The sequence below is a fragment of the Helicoverpa armigera genome, chromosome 21 (assembly GCF_030705265.1).
Source record: "Helicoverpa armigera isolate CAAS_96S chromosome 21, ASM3070526v1, whole genome shotgun sequence".
In the NCBI taxonomy this organism is placed as follows: domain Eukaryota; kingdom Metazoa; phylum Arthropoda; class Insecta; order Lepidoptera; family Noctuidae; genus Helicoverpa; species Helicoverpa armigera.
In genome coordinates, this window is record NC_087140.1 from 1,780,250 (window position 1) to 1,792,529 (window position 12,280).

General features: G+C 39.2%; 2 protein-coding genes across 2 annotated transcripts; both read left to right on the top strand.

The window, feature by feature from the left end:
* Positions 1-3,306: 3,306 nt before the first annotated feature.
* LOC126056383 (cytochrome P450 4V2-like) lies at positions 3,307-7,347 on the top strand. Its single transcript, XM_064040198.1, has 10 exons — positions 3,307-3,451; positions 3,965-4,054; positions 4,324-4,434; positions 4,536-4,721; positions 4,969-5,162; positions 5,911-5,974; positions 6,054-6,246; positions 6,418-6,569; positions 6,853-7,032; positions 7,196-7,347. Exons 1-10 carry the CDS (start codon positions 3,307-3,309, stop codon positions 7,345-7,347), a joined length of 1,467 nt encoding a protein of 488 aa, XP_063896268.1.
* Positions 7,348-8,528: 1,181 nt separating this feature from the next.
* On the top strand, positions 8,529-11,539 carry LOC110380794 (cytochrome P450 4C1). The gene is made up of 10 exons (XM_049849104.2): positions 8,529-8,673; positions 8,767-8,856; positions 8,982-9,092; positions 9,188-9,373; positions 9,446-9,639; positions 9,841-9,904; positions 9,989-10,181; positions 10,388-10,539; positions 10,762-10,941; positions 11,228-11,539. The coding sequence occupies exons 1-10, from the start codon at positions 8,529-8,531 to the stop codon at positions 11,377-11,379; spliced, it is 1,467 nt and encodes a 488-aa protein (XP_049705061.2). The 3' UTR covers positions 11,380-11,539.
* The last annotated feature ends 741 nt before the right edge of the window (positions 11,540-12,280 follow it).

Below are 12,280 nucleotides of genomic sequence, written 5' to 3' on the forward strand. Positions count from 1 at the left end.
CGGCAACTGCGTCCGCGTAGCCAATCCGCGTCCGCCGTGCATAGTCGCGTAGTAAAATAATCGGCCACTGAGAGTCAGCTACAACAGACGACGTAACAGCGTATAGTCGGTTCGGTGTGAACGACAATTTCAATATATATGGAAAAGCAATAAACTGCGTAACACGCGCTCACAGTCAGCGGCCGACAATACGTTTGGTCTGAACGATGCCTTAAGGGTATTGTCACCGCATTTGCTTGATGTACTTTTCGATTTCGTAACACAGTCTTTGGATCAGTTTCATTGATAGATTTTAGGAGGAGTTCAGAGTATTTGTAAATCACGTTGAACGCTCTCATCATCATCATCAGTATCACATCGCAGTCGCATCACTATCGCAGTCCACTGCTGGACATAGGCATCTCCAAGTGCACGCCACTGAGATCGAGTTGAACGCCATGCAACGTGAAAAAGAATGAAACAAATACTACATTAATTTATTCAACAGATTCAGGTAAAACTTCCCATAGAAGGATGACGTGTGATCGATTACCATTATTATCACAGAACACAAACCTATTATTTCATCTGAAACCAATCTACGAATTCATGCAGACGAACAAATCAAAATCATAGAAAGATTTGACCTGAAAAAGTTTATAAACGATATCACAATACCTAACTTTCACAAGTCCACAGTTTCAATCGCTATAGACCATACTTCTGGAACCTTAGACACGAACTAAGGACATGCGATGACTAGCATAACTTATTTAGAAGCCACTAAACGTGACGTGGAACATGATCGAGCACGCCACATTACACGCACTGAAACACAGACGCACTTACTAAATAAACGGAAGTGTGAACACTGCTGTAATTAACTGAAAAAATATTGAAACGCAGATATATTGCAAGAGGTTAGCCTGACCTAGGGGTGGCGGGAGAAAGGGTTTGTTTATGTTTTGGATTTATTGCTTTGATGGTACGAAGGTCACCTAATCAGCCGTAGTTGAGTTCTTTCAGATAATTTTCAGATGGACCTTTGACATGGAATGATAACCACTACTTTTACTTAAAGCACAGGCCATTTCGTGAAATTTCTGAAGTCCCAATTAAACAAATTCGACTTGGTCTGGAAATCAAACTTGACAATCATGGCTGCAATGTAAAGGGTTGATGAATAATCTATTATTTAACATACGACTCAAAAATAAATCACTTAAATGGTTGACGCGTCAGAGTAACAGCAAAACATAGATATACGACAGAATACCTATTAAATCATACAATAGAGAACTTTTGGGATGATGAAGTTGAAACTTTCCTTTGTAAAAATAGTTAGCTACTGTGATATCTCTTCATACAGCGACGGTCACAAAATACTCCGAGATAATTTAATTCAGATATTTTTGTGTATTCGATCAACACGATAGAAGTGGCTTTGATTTTGGATAAATAGATTATCTAAATGTAACTGAAGATAGACAACTGAAACCAAAGATGTTTTTATAATCGCAAGCAAGAGACCACTAATTACTAAATGACAATGATTCACGAATCTATTTATTGTCTCTTTTCCAAGACTTCTTTAGCTGAATATTGAAATTTAAACAATGCTTGAGAAATATGCCGTGAGATGGTGACAGTAAAAAAATATTAATTAGGGACACTGGTAAGTTACTGGAATTTATTTGTTTTCAAACTAGCAATATACATATAACGTCAGCACATGGTTTTATCTTGAATGAGGCAATGCAAAGATAGCTTTTCTGATCTCCACACTGAGCTACATTGGTACATTGGTAAGTTGCCTAAATTCGAACTCGCATACTCGAACTAGAGGTTCAGATGCCTTAACTACTTAACAGCCACGATTTACCTACTATACTATACTTGCTGTAATGTGGAATGTACGAGTAAGTATTAGTACAGCAGCAATAAGTATAGCTCATTCATTATTATTGGTTTATTGTCTTTCGACAGCCCTAACTCATTGATTGCCCTTCGGATATATAGCAGGGCTTAGGCAACGTCCAAGCAGTCGTATAGCTCTTGTCGGTGAACTAGGCATTATTTAATTTGCAAAATTTTAATTGGAAGTGTCGACATAAAGGATTAGGAGGTAAGCTTGCATATTCAGGAAGTTTGGACTGTGTTGCAATTATTATTGACAAAGACGAAGGTGAAAATGTTCTAGATTTAATAACTATTAGGTTAATCTGATTTGACAAAATTAATACAATCTTCTAAGATAGAAGGATTGCTGTGGTGGATCCAGATCAAAGTGAAAAAGTTGTCAACGATGATTTTGAAAATAACAGTGATTGTTTGGATAGTCACGTGCAAAGTGAATAAATGTGCTCACGTGCAGTGTTTGTGAAAGATAAGTTAATAGACCGTGTTAGAATATTACGAAGCACTGAATGAGTCATCGTTAAAGAATTTTTTTGTGTAGCACAACTGCGTGACGACAATGCTAGCTGTACCTACAGGATTTACCAAACTATTGAAATATTTATCTTTTGGCATCCAAACGTTGCTGTGGGATTGGTTGAATATTCTGCGCAGCCCTGGGATACAGAAAGTGACGAAAGGAACATTGAGGAGCATAACATAGTAAAAGTCATGAACATATTGCGCAGACCCCAAAAAACTTGGGAACATGGCAGGAAGAAGAAGAAGATAGTAAAAGTCAGATACTTTCTCCCATGATCCAAAAAACAATCTTTAAAGTATGCCAAAAGGAATAACGATGCTTAACGTAACTTACAAATTAGATTGATCGTTTAAAAGATCAAATTAACATGTAACAACGTCGTTCATTGCTTGTGTATCAGAGCGTGATATTAATGCTACTCCAAACAAGTGTTTATTACCTGTCAATTTAGCAAATTGTATGGATATTAAGTTTTTGTACATTCCATTAGCAACAAAATAAACACGTAGTTAGACTAAATGATGCTCGATTGTTTTGATGAAGTACTTAGTAGTTTACTATGTATGATACTGGTTATTCTGGCGAGTATACGTAAATGGCTAATAGAGTTACCAAAACAACTTAGTTATTGTAGGTACATGGACAGTCATCGGCTGAACAAGGACTTATAAATATTTAGATGATATAGCCTAGTAATTATGGTGCCTTCAAACTTTTTATTTCATCTTCATCATGAAATCAACCATGGCAAGACTACTGCTGAGTATTTTCCCAACTTTTGATTAATTCTACTTCCTAAGTGCTTGCGCCAACTTTTTGGTTGATTTTCATAGATTCGTAGAGGTTACAGTGTTTATCATTATTTTAATTCTTATATTTCAGCTGCAATGTTCACCGTAGCGCTATTCTGCATCGCTTGCGCAGCGTACTGGGCGTGGCGACAGAAGAACAGGAAGGTCACAGAGCCACCATTTTTCCCAGGAGGATGGCCCATTGTAGGACACGCGCCTTCTCTTATAGGAGATAGCTGCAGTACGTATATTTATCAAAGGCTCTTTAGAGAAATAAAGTTAGAAGAACTTTTTGACAGGATCTTTTGGTATTTGCTTCTGACCAAAAATTCTTGTCTAATTATTCGTCACCCTCATTAGTCTTATGTGAACGTCGCATTCATCGATAACTTTCACTCAAACACCGGTTTCTTGAGATATTTTACATACGACTTGTTGAACCTGTGTGTGAACATGTTAGTGTTGGCCATCGCTGAAAACCAGCGCCGCGACTCTGTCTCGCATAGGGTCGCTGCATATGCTGAGCGAGGGCCATTTCGCGTGATCGTGACGCATATTTTCCTTTTCCATTCTCTTCTTTTTTTCGTTTTCATTCCTGTTTTGTTTTATTTTTGTGAGCTTTTATATGTACTCGTTTTTGTGTGTGCGTCACGAACGCGAATAAACGTTTTGATTTGATTTGATTTATCTGTGAAATACAGGTAGCTATGGATCTCAAATCCACATCACCATTATATATTTTGTCTGTTTGTAGAACTTTGGGATGCTGTCAACGACTTGGCCAGACAGAGCTACGATATCGGAGGAGTTGTGTCAGCAGCCATCGGACCACGGACTGTTTATAGTAAATACATATTTTACCTAAGGCTAGATAGGTAAAAAAGAGCGATCTTTTAAAAGGAGGAACCATTTAAAGCTTCTCTTAATAAGGGCTGATGAAATCTCTGAACAAGCTCTAAAATTTGAAGTTGGGAACCGACTTGTCTGCCGCAGTACCTGTTAATCTATTGATTATTAAATACAATTATTTTAAAATTCAGTAAAGGACTGCACTTTAATAAATTCAGATAATTTCTCAGTTTTTTAAGAGTGGTAATATCTTTATTATTTCAGTCGTAACCGACCCAGACGACAGTTTCACAATAGCGAATTCTTGCCTTGAAAAGGACGGATTTTATGACTTCGCCAAACCGTGGCTAGGTGAAGGCTTAGTCACTGGGAAATGTAAGTTCTATATTACTAATATGTTAGTTTTATAATATTCTTATATGTTTTGAGTCAAGTTTAAGGTCAGCTACTTTATCATGTTGTTCTAAATCCTTCAGATTCGATCTGGAAGAATCATCGCAAGCTCCTCAATCCAGCGTTCAGTCAGATATTGCTGGACACTTTCATGGGAGTCTTCAACAGTCAGTCCAGGAAGCTTGTCAAGGACATGGAGAAGGAGATAGGGAAAGGACTCTTCGACCACTGGACTTATACGAGACATAACGCTTTGGAAACTATCTGCTGTAAGTCAACAACTTTAAACAGTTATGGGTATCGTGGGATGACAAAGAGTCAAAGTTAAAATTATTGATAACAACACAGATAATTATATTGTGTGGAATCTAGTACTAGCAATATACATATATAAAAAAAAGAATTTGTCATGCCAGAGACTTTGTGTTATTAATGAGGAATGATCAAACCATTAACAATCAACCCCTATCATTGCTAACGACTACGCTATGTAAAAACTCTAAAATTTGCTTCCAGTGACGGCCCTAGGAGTAGACTTCACAGACTCCAACCTTAATAGCAAGTACGTGGAAGCCGCAGAGTTAATATTCAATACAATTGTGGAGCGCTTCACGAAGTTCTGGTGGCATAGTCCCTACACCTTCGCCTGGAGCAACGTCAAGAAGAAGCAGGATGCCTGTCTTGAGATCCTGCATAATATGTCTAACACGGTAAGAATACAAGAAGAAAGAAAGAAAGAAGGTCCAAATGGACACAGACCAAATACGACTAAAACTATTTCCTAGGGGTTTGTTAGATCCCCGAGGACACGGTGGACCACACAGTCCAGGAGTGCCCTGCGTGGGAAGGGCACCGCCGGGTCCTCGTCGAGGCTGTGGGCGGCGGCGACCTCTCGCGTCCGGCCCTGGTTCAAGCCATGGTCCGGGGCGAAAGGGAATGGGATGCCGTCGCCTCCTTCTGCGAAGCAGTCATGCTCGAGAAGGAGGCGGCGGAACGTCAGAGAGTTCGCACCTCTCATCCCGGCCGCCGCGCTGGAGCAGGTAGACACCACGGGCGCCGGGTGTCGCGAGACGACTCCCGGCCACCGTAGGCGTGGGTCTGTGGGCGGTGAGTTCGGGTGGCTCATCGCTCATGTCTGTTTTTAGACAACAGACCCGTGTCGGCGGCGCGCGTTGTTCCACGCGCTCCTCAAAGAGATGTCAGCAACCCCAGAGGGCCCAGCAGGGGCCTGCCGGGGCTGCGGGTTGTTCGAAAGAGGTACCGCGGCCCTAGCACATAAGGCCTACGACGGAACACGACGGCTTTTAGTCAGTAAGAGTCTGACACTCCCTCACCGCTGCTAACCCACAGCGGGAGGGGTCATTTGATGATTTTTTACGTCGTTAAAAAAAAAAAGGTGTTTGTTAGATGACTTTTGTTCAGTGTAGCTACTTTGTTAAAAGAGATAAATGTTAACAGGTCCTCCAAAAACGAAAATCAGAGTTCAATGGCAATATCTGTGCTGCGAGGAGTATAATTCCAGGTAAATAATGTTTTTGTTATCCTAGCATGACATAATATTTCAATGAATATCATACATACTGTTTAACATCAATTTCTAGGGTCAAAATTCAAGCCTTTCATGGACCTTCTGCTAGACTTGTCGGTAGAAAAGGGAGTATTTAACGACAGAGAGATTAGAGAGCATGTGGACACCATGATCGTTGGCGGCCATGACACTTCGGCCAATGTGCTCATGTTTACAATGATATTGTTGGGATCACATCCTGAAGCACAGGAGAAGGCGTTTGCTGAGTAAGTTGATTTATGACCTTGACCTATAATTACTAAATACTATAAAAGAAAGTGGCTTTTTCTGTCCCTTTATACGCTTAAATCTTCAACGGTTTTTTAAATAGACAGAGTGATTGAAAATAAATGTTTATATGTATCCATTAAATAGTGGGGAACTGTTACTATTTTCAGAGTTAGAGAAGTGCTAGGCGATGGAGACAGAGACGTGGAGAAGGCTGATTTATCAAAGCTGGTGTACTTGGAAGCTGTTCTGAAGGAGAGCATGAGGGTGTTCACCATCGTGCCGGTGCTCGCCAGGAAACTCGACAAAGACGTCAAGCTTAGTAAGTTCATAGCAATGAATAGTTTTACTACCAACCTTGAGATAATCACTGCGGCTTAAATTTTAAGCTAATGACATAACAAGGTAGATACCTAACTAAAATTCTTCTCATCATAGGTTTTTCAACTTTATTTACTGCTCAGTAGCAATTACTCAGCTCAATTCAAATTCATTGAAGGAAGGCCTATGAAAGCTATTTTATGTTTTAGGAACTACACTTTTCTATGCTGCTCTATGATGTGTCTTTTTCTGCCTGAAAAAATATCACAATATAATTTTTTCAGAAAACTACACCCTGTCAGCCGGTCGCACCTGTTTCTTGTTCGTATTTGGACTCCATAAGCACCCGATGTGGGGGCCCGACGTGAACGAGTTTAAGCCCGAACGTTGGATAGAGCCAGGAAAGTTGCCTGATAACCCCAACGCCTTTGCTGCCTTTAGTGTTGGGAGACGACAATGTATTGGTAAGACCTGATTTTATGTTTGAAATGATGATGGCACAAGTCATATTTAATGTGCTTTAATAGTAGGAAACTCCAGTAAAGGTTTAGGGGAAAAACTTCAGCATCTAGACATTAAATTCAAGAAATGTGTGTACCATTGCTTAGTGCCGTTTTTTGTTTCCAGGTAAAGCGTATGCTCTGATGTCGATGAAGACGACCCTGGCTCACGTGGTGCGTCACTACAAGATAAAGGCCGATCACACCAAGGTGAGGCTGAAGCTCGACGTCATGCTCAAACCTGACGCAGGACACTGCATCAGCATTGAGAGACGATAGAGGAACAACATGGGGAGATGACAATATAGGCCTTTTGAGAGAACACTGTGGAAATGATTGGGACATGATAAAGAAACAAAATAGTAGTTTATCTTAAAGGGTCGCAAAATAGAGCGTATTGTGTGATGAAGGTGTTGATACAATAATTTCATTTTAATAATTTGTAAACAATTAACTTAGATCCTGCCATTGTTATAGTTTTAATTTAGGAGTAAGTTACGTTCTACGTGAAACCTCTGTAATACCTGAATTTAATGTGTGTACCTAATAAATGATGTTAAAAATATATTTGATTTTAATTTTGTTAAAGCATTTTACACTGTACCTTAAGCTTTTAGTTTGAAGAAAACAATTGTTTGTAATGGCAACTGGCTGATATGACGATAATGATGAATTGTTTCTAAAATAAAACACTTTCAGCTCCTGATAAACGGATACTTTTGTATTCCGACACGCAGTTCAACAGGGGATCCCTCAGGGTATAATACTGAGACCACCATACATTTTATTCTCAAAAAAATTAAAGAAATAATCAAGAGATGACCACAGCATAGGCACAGCTGCTTTAACTTATTATAAAACGTGAAATAAGGTAAAAAAGCTCCCTTTTTCTTCGTTTTCAATAGGCTGAATTTGATTTTGAATCGAACTCAATGTTAAGTTAATTACATAATAAATCAATTACATAGTATTCCGAAGTGGAAAGGGATGTATTATTCATGATTATTGTTTCCACTTTCGACAGCTCACGGCTACTGATCGCCCTTCAGATAAATAGCAGGACTTATGTAACCTTCAGCAGTCGTGTAGCTCTCGTCGGTGAATTACGCATATTAAGCGATTTGAAAAATTTTAATTGCGAGTGTCGAAATAAAGGATAAGGAGGTAGGCTCGCGTGTTGAGGAAATCTTACAATAAGTGATGTGGCAGAAGCAGTTAAAATTATTCTAGATGCATTCGTCACAATAACTGCAATAGCTATAGTGAGAGATATACATATAGTGATTACAAGATACCATGTGTAGATGTGTGTTAAAATTGTTCAGTTAAAGTATTTTCAGCGCAAAAGGCTGAGTTTCCAAGTGGCGAAGACAAAGTGCTTAGTGTCATTTTGTTTGATTTAATTTTTAATATTCATAGCAATACGTATCTGAAAACCTTTACAGTCAGAGAAAATGGCAATGTTTGTTGTAACCGTATTGTGCGCCGCCTGCGTCTCTTACTTGGTGTGGCGACTGATGACCAGGAAGACCACAGAACCACCGTTTTTTCCAGGCTGGTGGCCTATTCTAGGACATGCGCCGGCTCTTATAGGAGATAGCTGCAGTTCGTATTGTCATTAGCTTTCCTTAAATATTCATATTCAATCTGGTTAAGATTATTGATACAAAGAATTGCTAGTGTATTGCGTTTTTGTAGAACTATGGAACGGCGTAAACGACTTGGCTAAACAGAGCTACGATATTGGGGGAGTTGTGTCTATCGGCATTGGACCAAGAACGGCATATGGTAAGTATATAAAGGCTAGATAGAAATCTCAATCATCTACCTGAAGTCATATTATTTCTTACTAATAATTTATAGTTTTTTGAAAAACATTTGTTCAAGGATTGGTTTTTGTACCCCTTTTCTAGTTATATCCGACCCAGACGACAGTTTCACAGTAGCAAACTCTTGCTTTGAAAAGGATGACTTTTATGACATCGCTAAACCATGGCTAGGGGAAGGATTAGTTACTGGGAAATGTAAGTACAACATTTTTCATAATTGTATCTAAGCTTATGTCAATATCTAAAATGCCTTCCATAAGACCATCAGGACGATTTTCGGGATTTTTCAGATTCAATCTGGAAGAATCATCGCAAGCTCCTGAATCCAGCGTTCAGTCAGATATTGCTGGACACCTTCATGGGAGTCTTCAACAGTCAGTCCAGGAAGCTGGTCAAGGATATGGAAAAAGAGGCCGGAAAAGGACTCTTCGACCACTGGACTTACACAAGACATAACGCTTTAGAAACTATCTGCTGTAAGTCCTACTACTAATTAAGATATATTACGAAGATTAGGAGTTAACGACTGTGTATTTTATTTCTTCCAGTGACAGCTCTCGGAGTAGACTTCACAGACTCGAATTTAAACAGCGAGTATGTAGAAGCTGCAGAGCTGATCTTCTATACCATGGTGGAGCGGTTCACGAAGTTCTGGTGGCACAGCCCTTACACCTTCGCCTGGAGTAACGTCAAGAAGAAGCAGGATGACTGTCTTAAGATCCTGCATAATATGTCTAACACAGTGAGCACGGAGACATATCTTTAGCGTTGTTGGCTTGGTAAACTTTGAAGAGACTGACAGGGGAACTTTTCATTGGTCTATATGTCGTTAAGTTCATTGCGATCAGTTATTTACTGAGGCTTGAACACCGTAGTAAGAAAGTCGGCCTCGTTAGTTTACACAAATACTTGTTTCATAATACTTAGTAGATAATGTTTACAGGTTCTACAAAAAAGAAAGTCAGAGATAAATGGCAGTGTTTGTGCCGAGGAGAGCGAAATCCCAAGTAATATTATACAGAACTCTTGTTTTTCAGTACCTTAACTTATCGAAATAAAACAGCTAACTACATTTTATTTTACTTTTCAAGGGAAAAAGTTCAAGCCTTTCTTGGATCTTCTGCTGGAACTGTCTGTTGAGAAGGGAGTGTTAAATGATAGAGAAGTAAGAGAGCATGTGGACACTATTATAGTTGGGGGCCATGACACCTCGGCCAGTGTGCTCATGTTTACCATGATATTGTTGGGATCTCATCCTGAAGCACAGGAGAAGGCTTTTGCTGAGTAAGTGGTATCAAAAACGTAAGGATAAAATATATAAACAATGGCATGGTTCCGGATTAAATATGTTAAATAATAACTAACCTTGAACTTGAATTTAAAAACAAAATATTATATGGATAAAAAAAAACTACCTAACCTACCTAATGAGATTGATTCTGAGTTAAATTAAACTTAAACCCATTCGAACAATTGTATAATGTTTACAGAGTGCTAGAAGTGCTAGGCGATGAAGACAGAGATGTGGAGAAGGCTGATCTATCAAGGCTGGTGTACTTGGAAGCTGTTCTGAAGGAGAGCATGAGGGTGTTCACCATCGTGCCGGTGCTCGCCAGGAAACTCGACAAAGATGTCAAGCTTAGTAAGTTCACATTGACCAGATATCATTGCCACATATTTTTATGTTAGAAAAAAGTTTACAAACATTTGCTAACGGCAACGTGGGAGCACCTATACATTGTTGGTTCTCAGTTCTAACTCACAAAAAAAAACGCTTCCATCTTTTCGTCGCTAAATTACTATGACGTTTTTGTTTACTTATCCTTTGACCAAAATTTTACTTAAAATGTCTGTCATGTTTCAGAAAATTATACACTATCAGCCGGGCGAACCTGTTTCTTGTTTGTGTTTGGTCTCCATAAGCACCCAATGTGGGGGCCTGATGTGGACGAGTTCAGGCCTGAGCGCTGGTTGGAACCTGGACAATTGCCTGACAACCCTAATGCTTTTGCTGCCTTTAGTGTTGGGAGACGACAGTGTATTGGTAAGAGCCCATTACTAAGATGGATAAAAGTTGACGAATAGAAAACTCTCGATAAAAATGGTCCTGCTCGTTAAACTCAGTGGGAATAAGGAAAATAAATCAAAGGGTTTATTGAGATCAGTTTGTTCAACGAAAATGTAGAGTTTTATAACCTTCGTAAGAGCCCAACGTGTATATTGATATCGGTTTATGAAATTAGAATATAGACTTTTATGACCTTCATCCCAACGTTCTTTGGATGAATGTGGCATTGCCTGTATCGGTAGTAATGTCATTTTGTTTCCAGGTAAAGCGTATGCTCTAATGTCGATGAAAACGACCCTGGCTCACGTGGTGCGCCACTACAAGATAAAGGCGGATCACACCAAGGTGAGGCTGAAGCTCGACGTCATGCTCAAACCTGACGCAGGACACTGCATCAGCATTGAGAGACGATAGAGGAACAGCTGATGGAACGGGAGAAATATCTATTGTGGTAACACTTGTACACTATACAGTACGTTTTGTTATCAATGAATTCATAATAGATATATAGGTAAGTACCAAAAAGCCACCGTCAACGTCTTAACCAATTGTATTCAATTTTATAATAAGTTATTAACGATCACTATACATGTATACTATGTATTTTTTATACAAAGTGTGTCATACCTTGATCAGGTGTTAAATTAAATACGTTAAACTGGTCAATATATGTATGTCAAGTAAAAAAAGACATTTAGTAAAAGCGTTTCATACTATGCCTTTTTCTTATTTATGCTTGTTATTGTTATAAATACTGTTTGATTACGCGGGAAACGCAATATGGTTCAAAAAGATGCGAAAAATTTAAAAAAATCTGGTGATTGCAAATGCGACGGGAAAATCGGCATACTGCGGGCGACACAAAACAAGAAAGTATGCCTAAAGGAAAGAAGCACAGTACCTGTTGTCTTCTACGGCGATTTCTTGTACGAGGAGAACTGCCACAAATAAAGTTCAACACAAATCACACCAATTTTCCACTCAATATCGATTTTTTTATCGGAGAGAGACGTGAGCTCTCGCGCGCGTTGTCAGCCATTTTTTTTGTTTTTTATGTTGCACACACGACTCAAGGGCGCTAGTGTCGCCTCTCGCTCCAACGAATGCGTTGAGGTATGTGCGGGAAAAGGAAGGGAATAAGAAAAGGAGGGGATTGCAAACACCAGTGAAATTACCAATATAACAAATTATGAGTATGAAATTTACCGCGCAACCATTCCCCCCGGGCTTGAAGGGATGCCTTCAAGAGTTGAAGCAATTTACGAAACTAAATCATTTATACGATAATTGTGCTACGTAAGTATACGAAACGAAA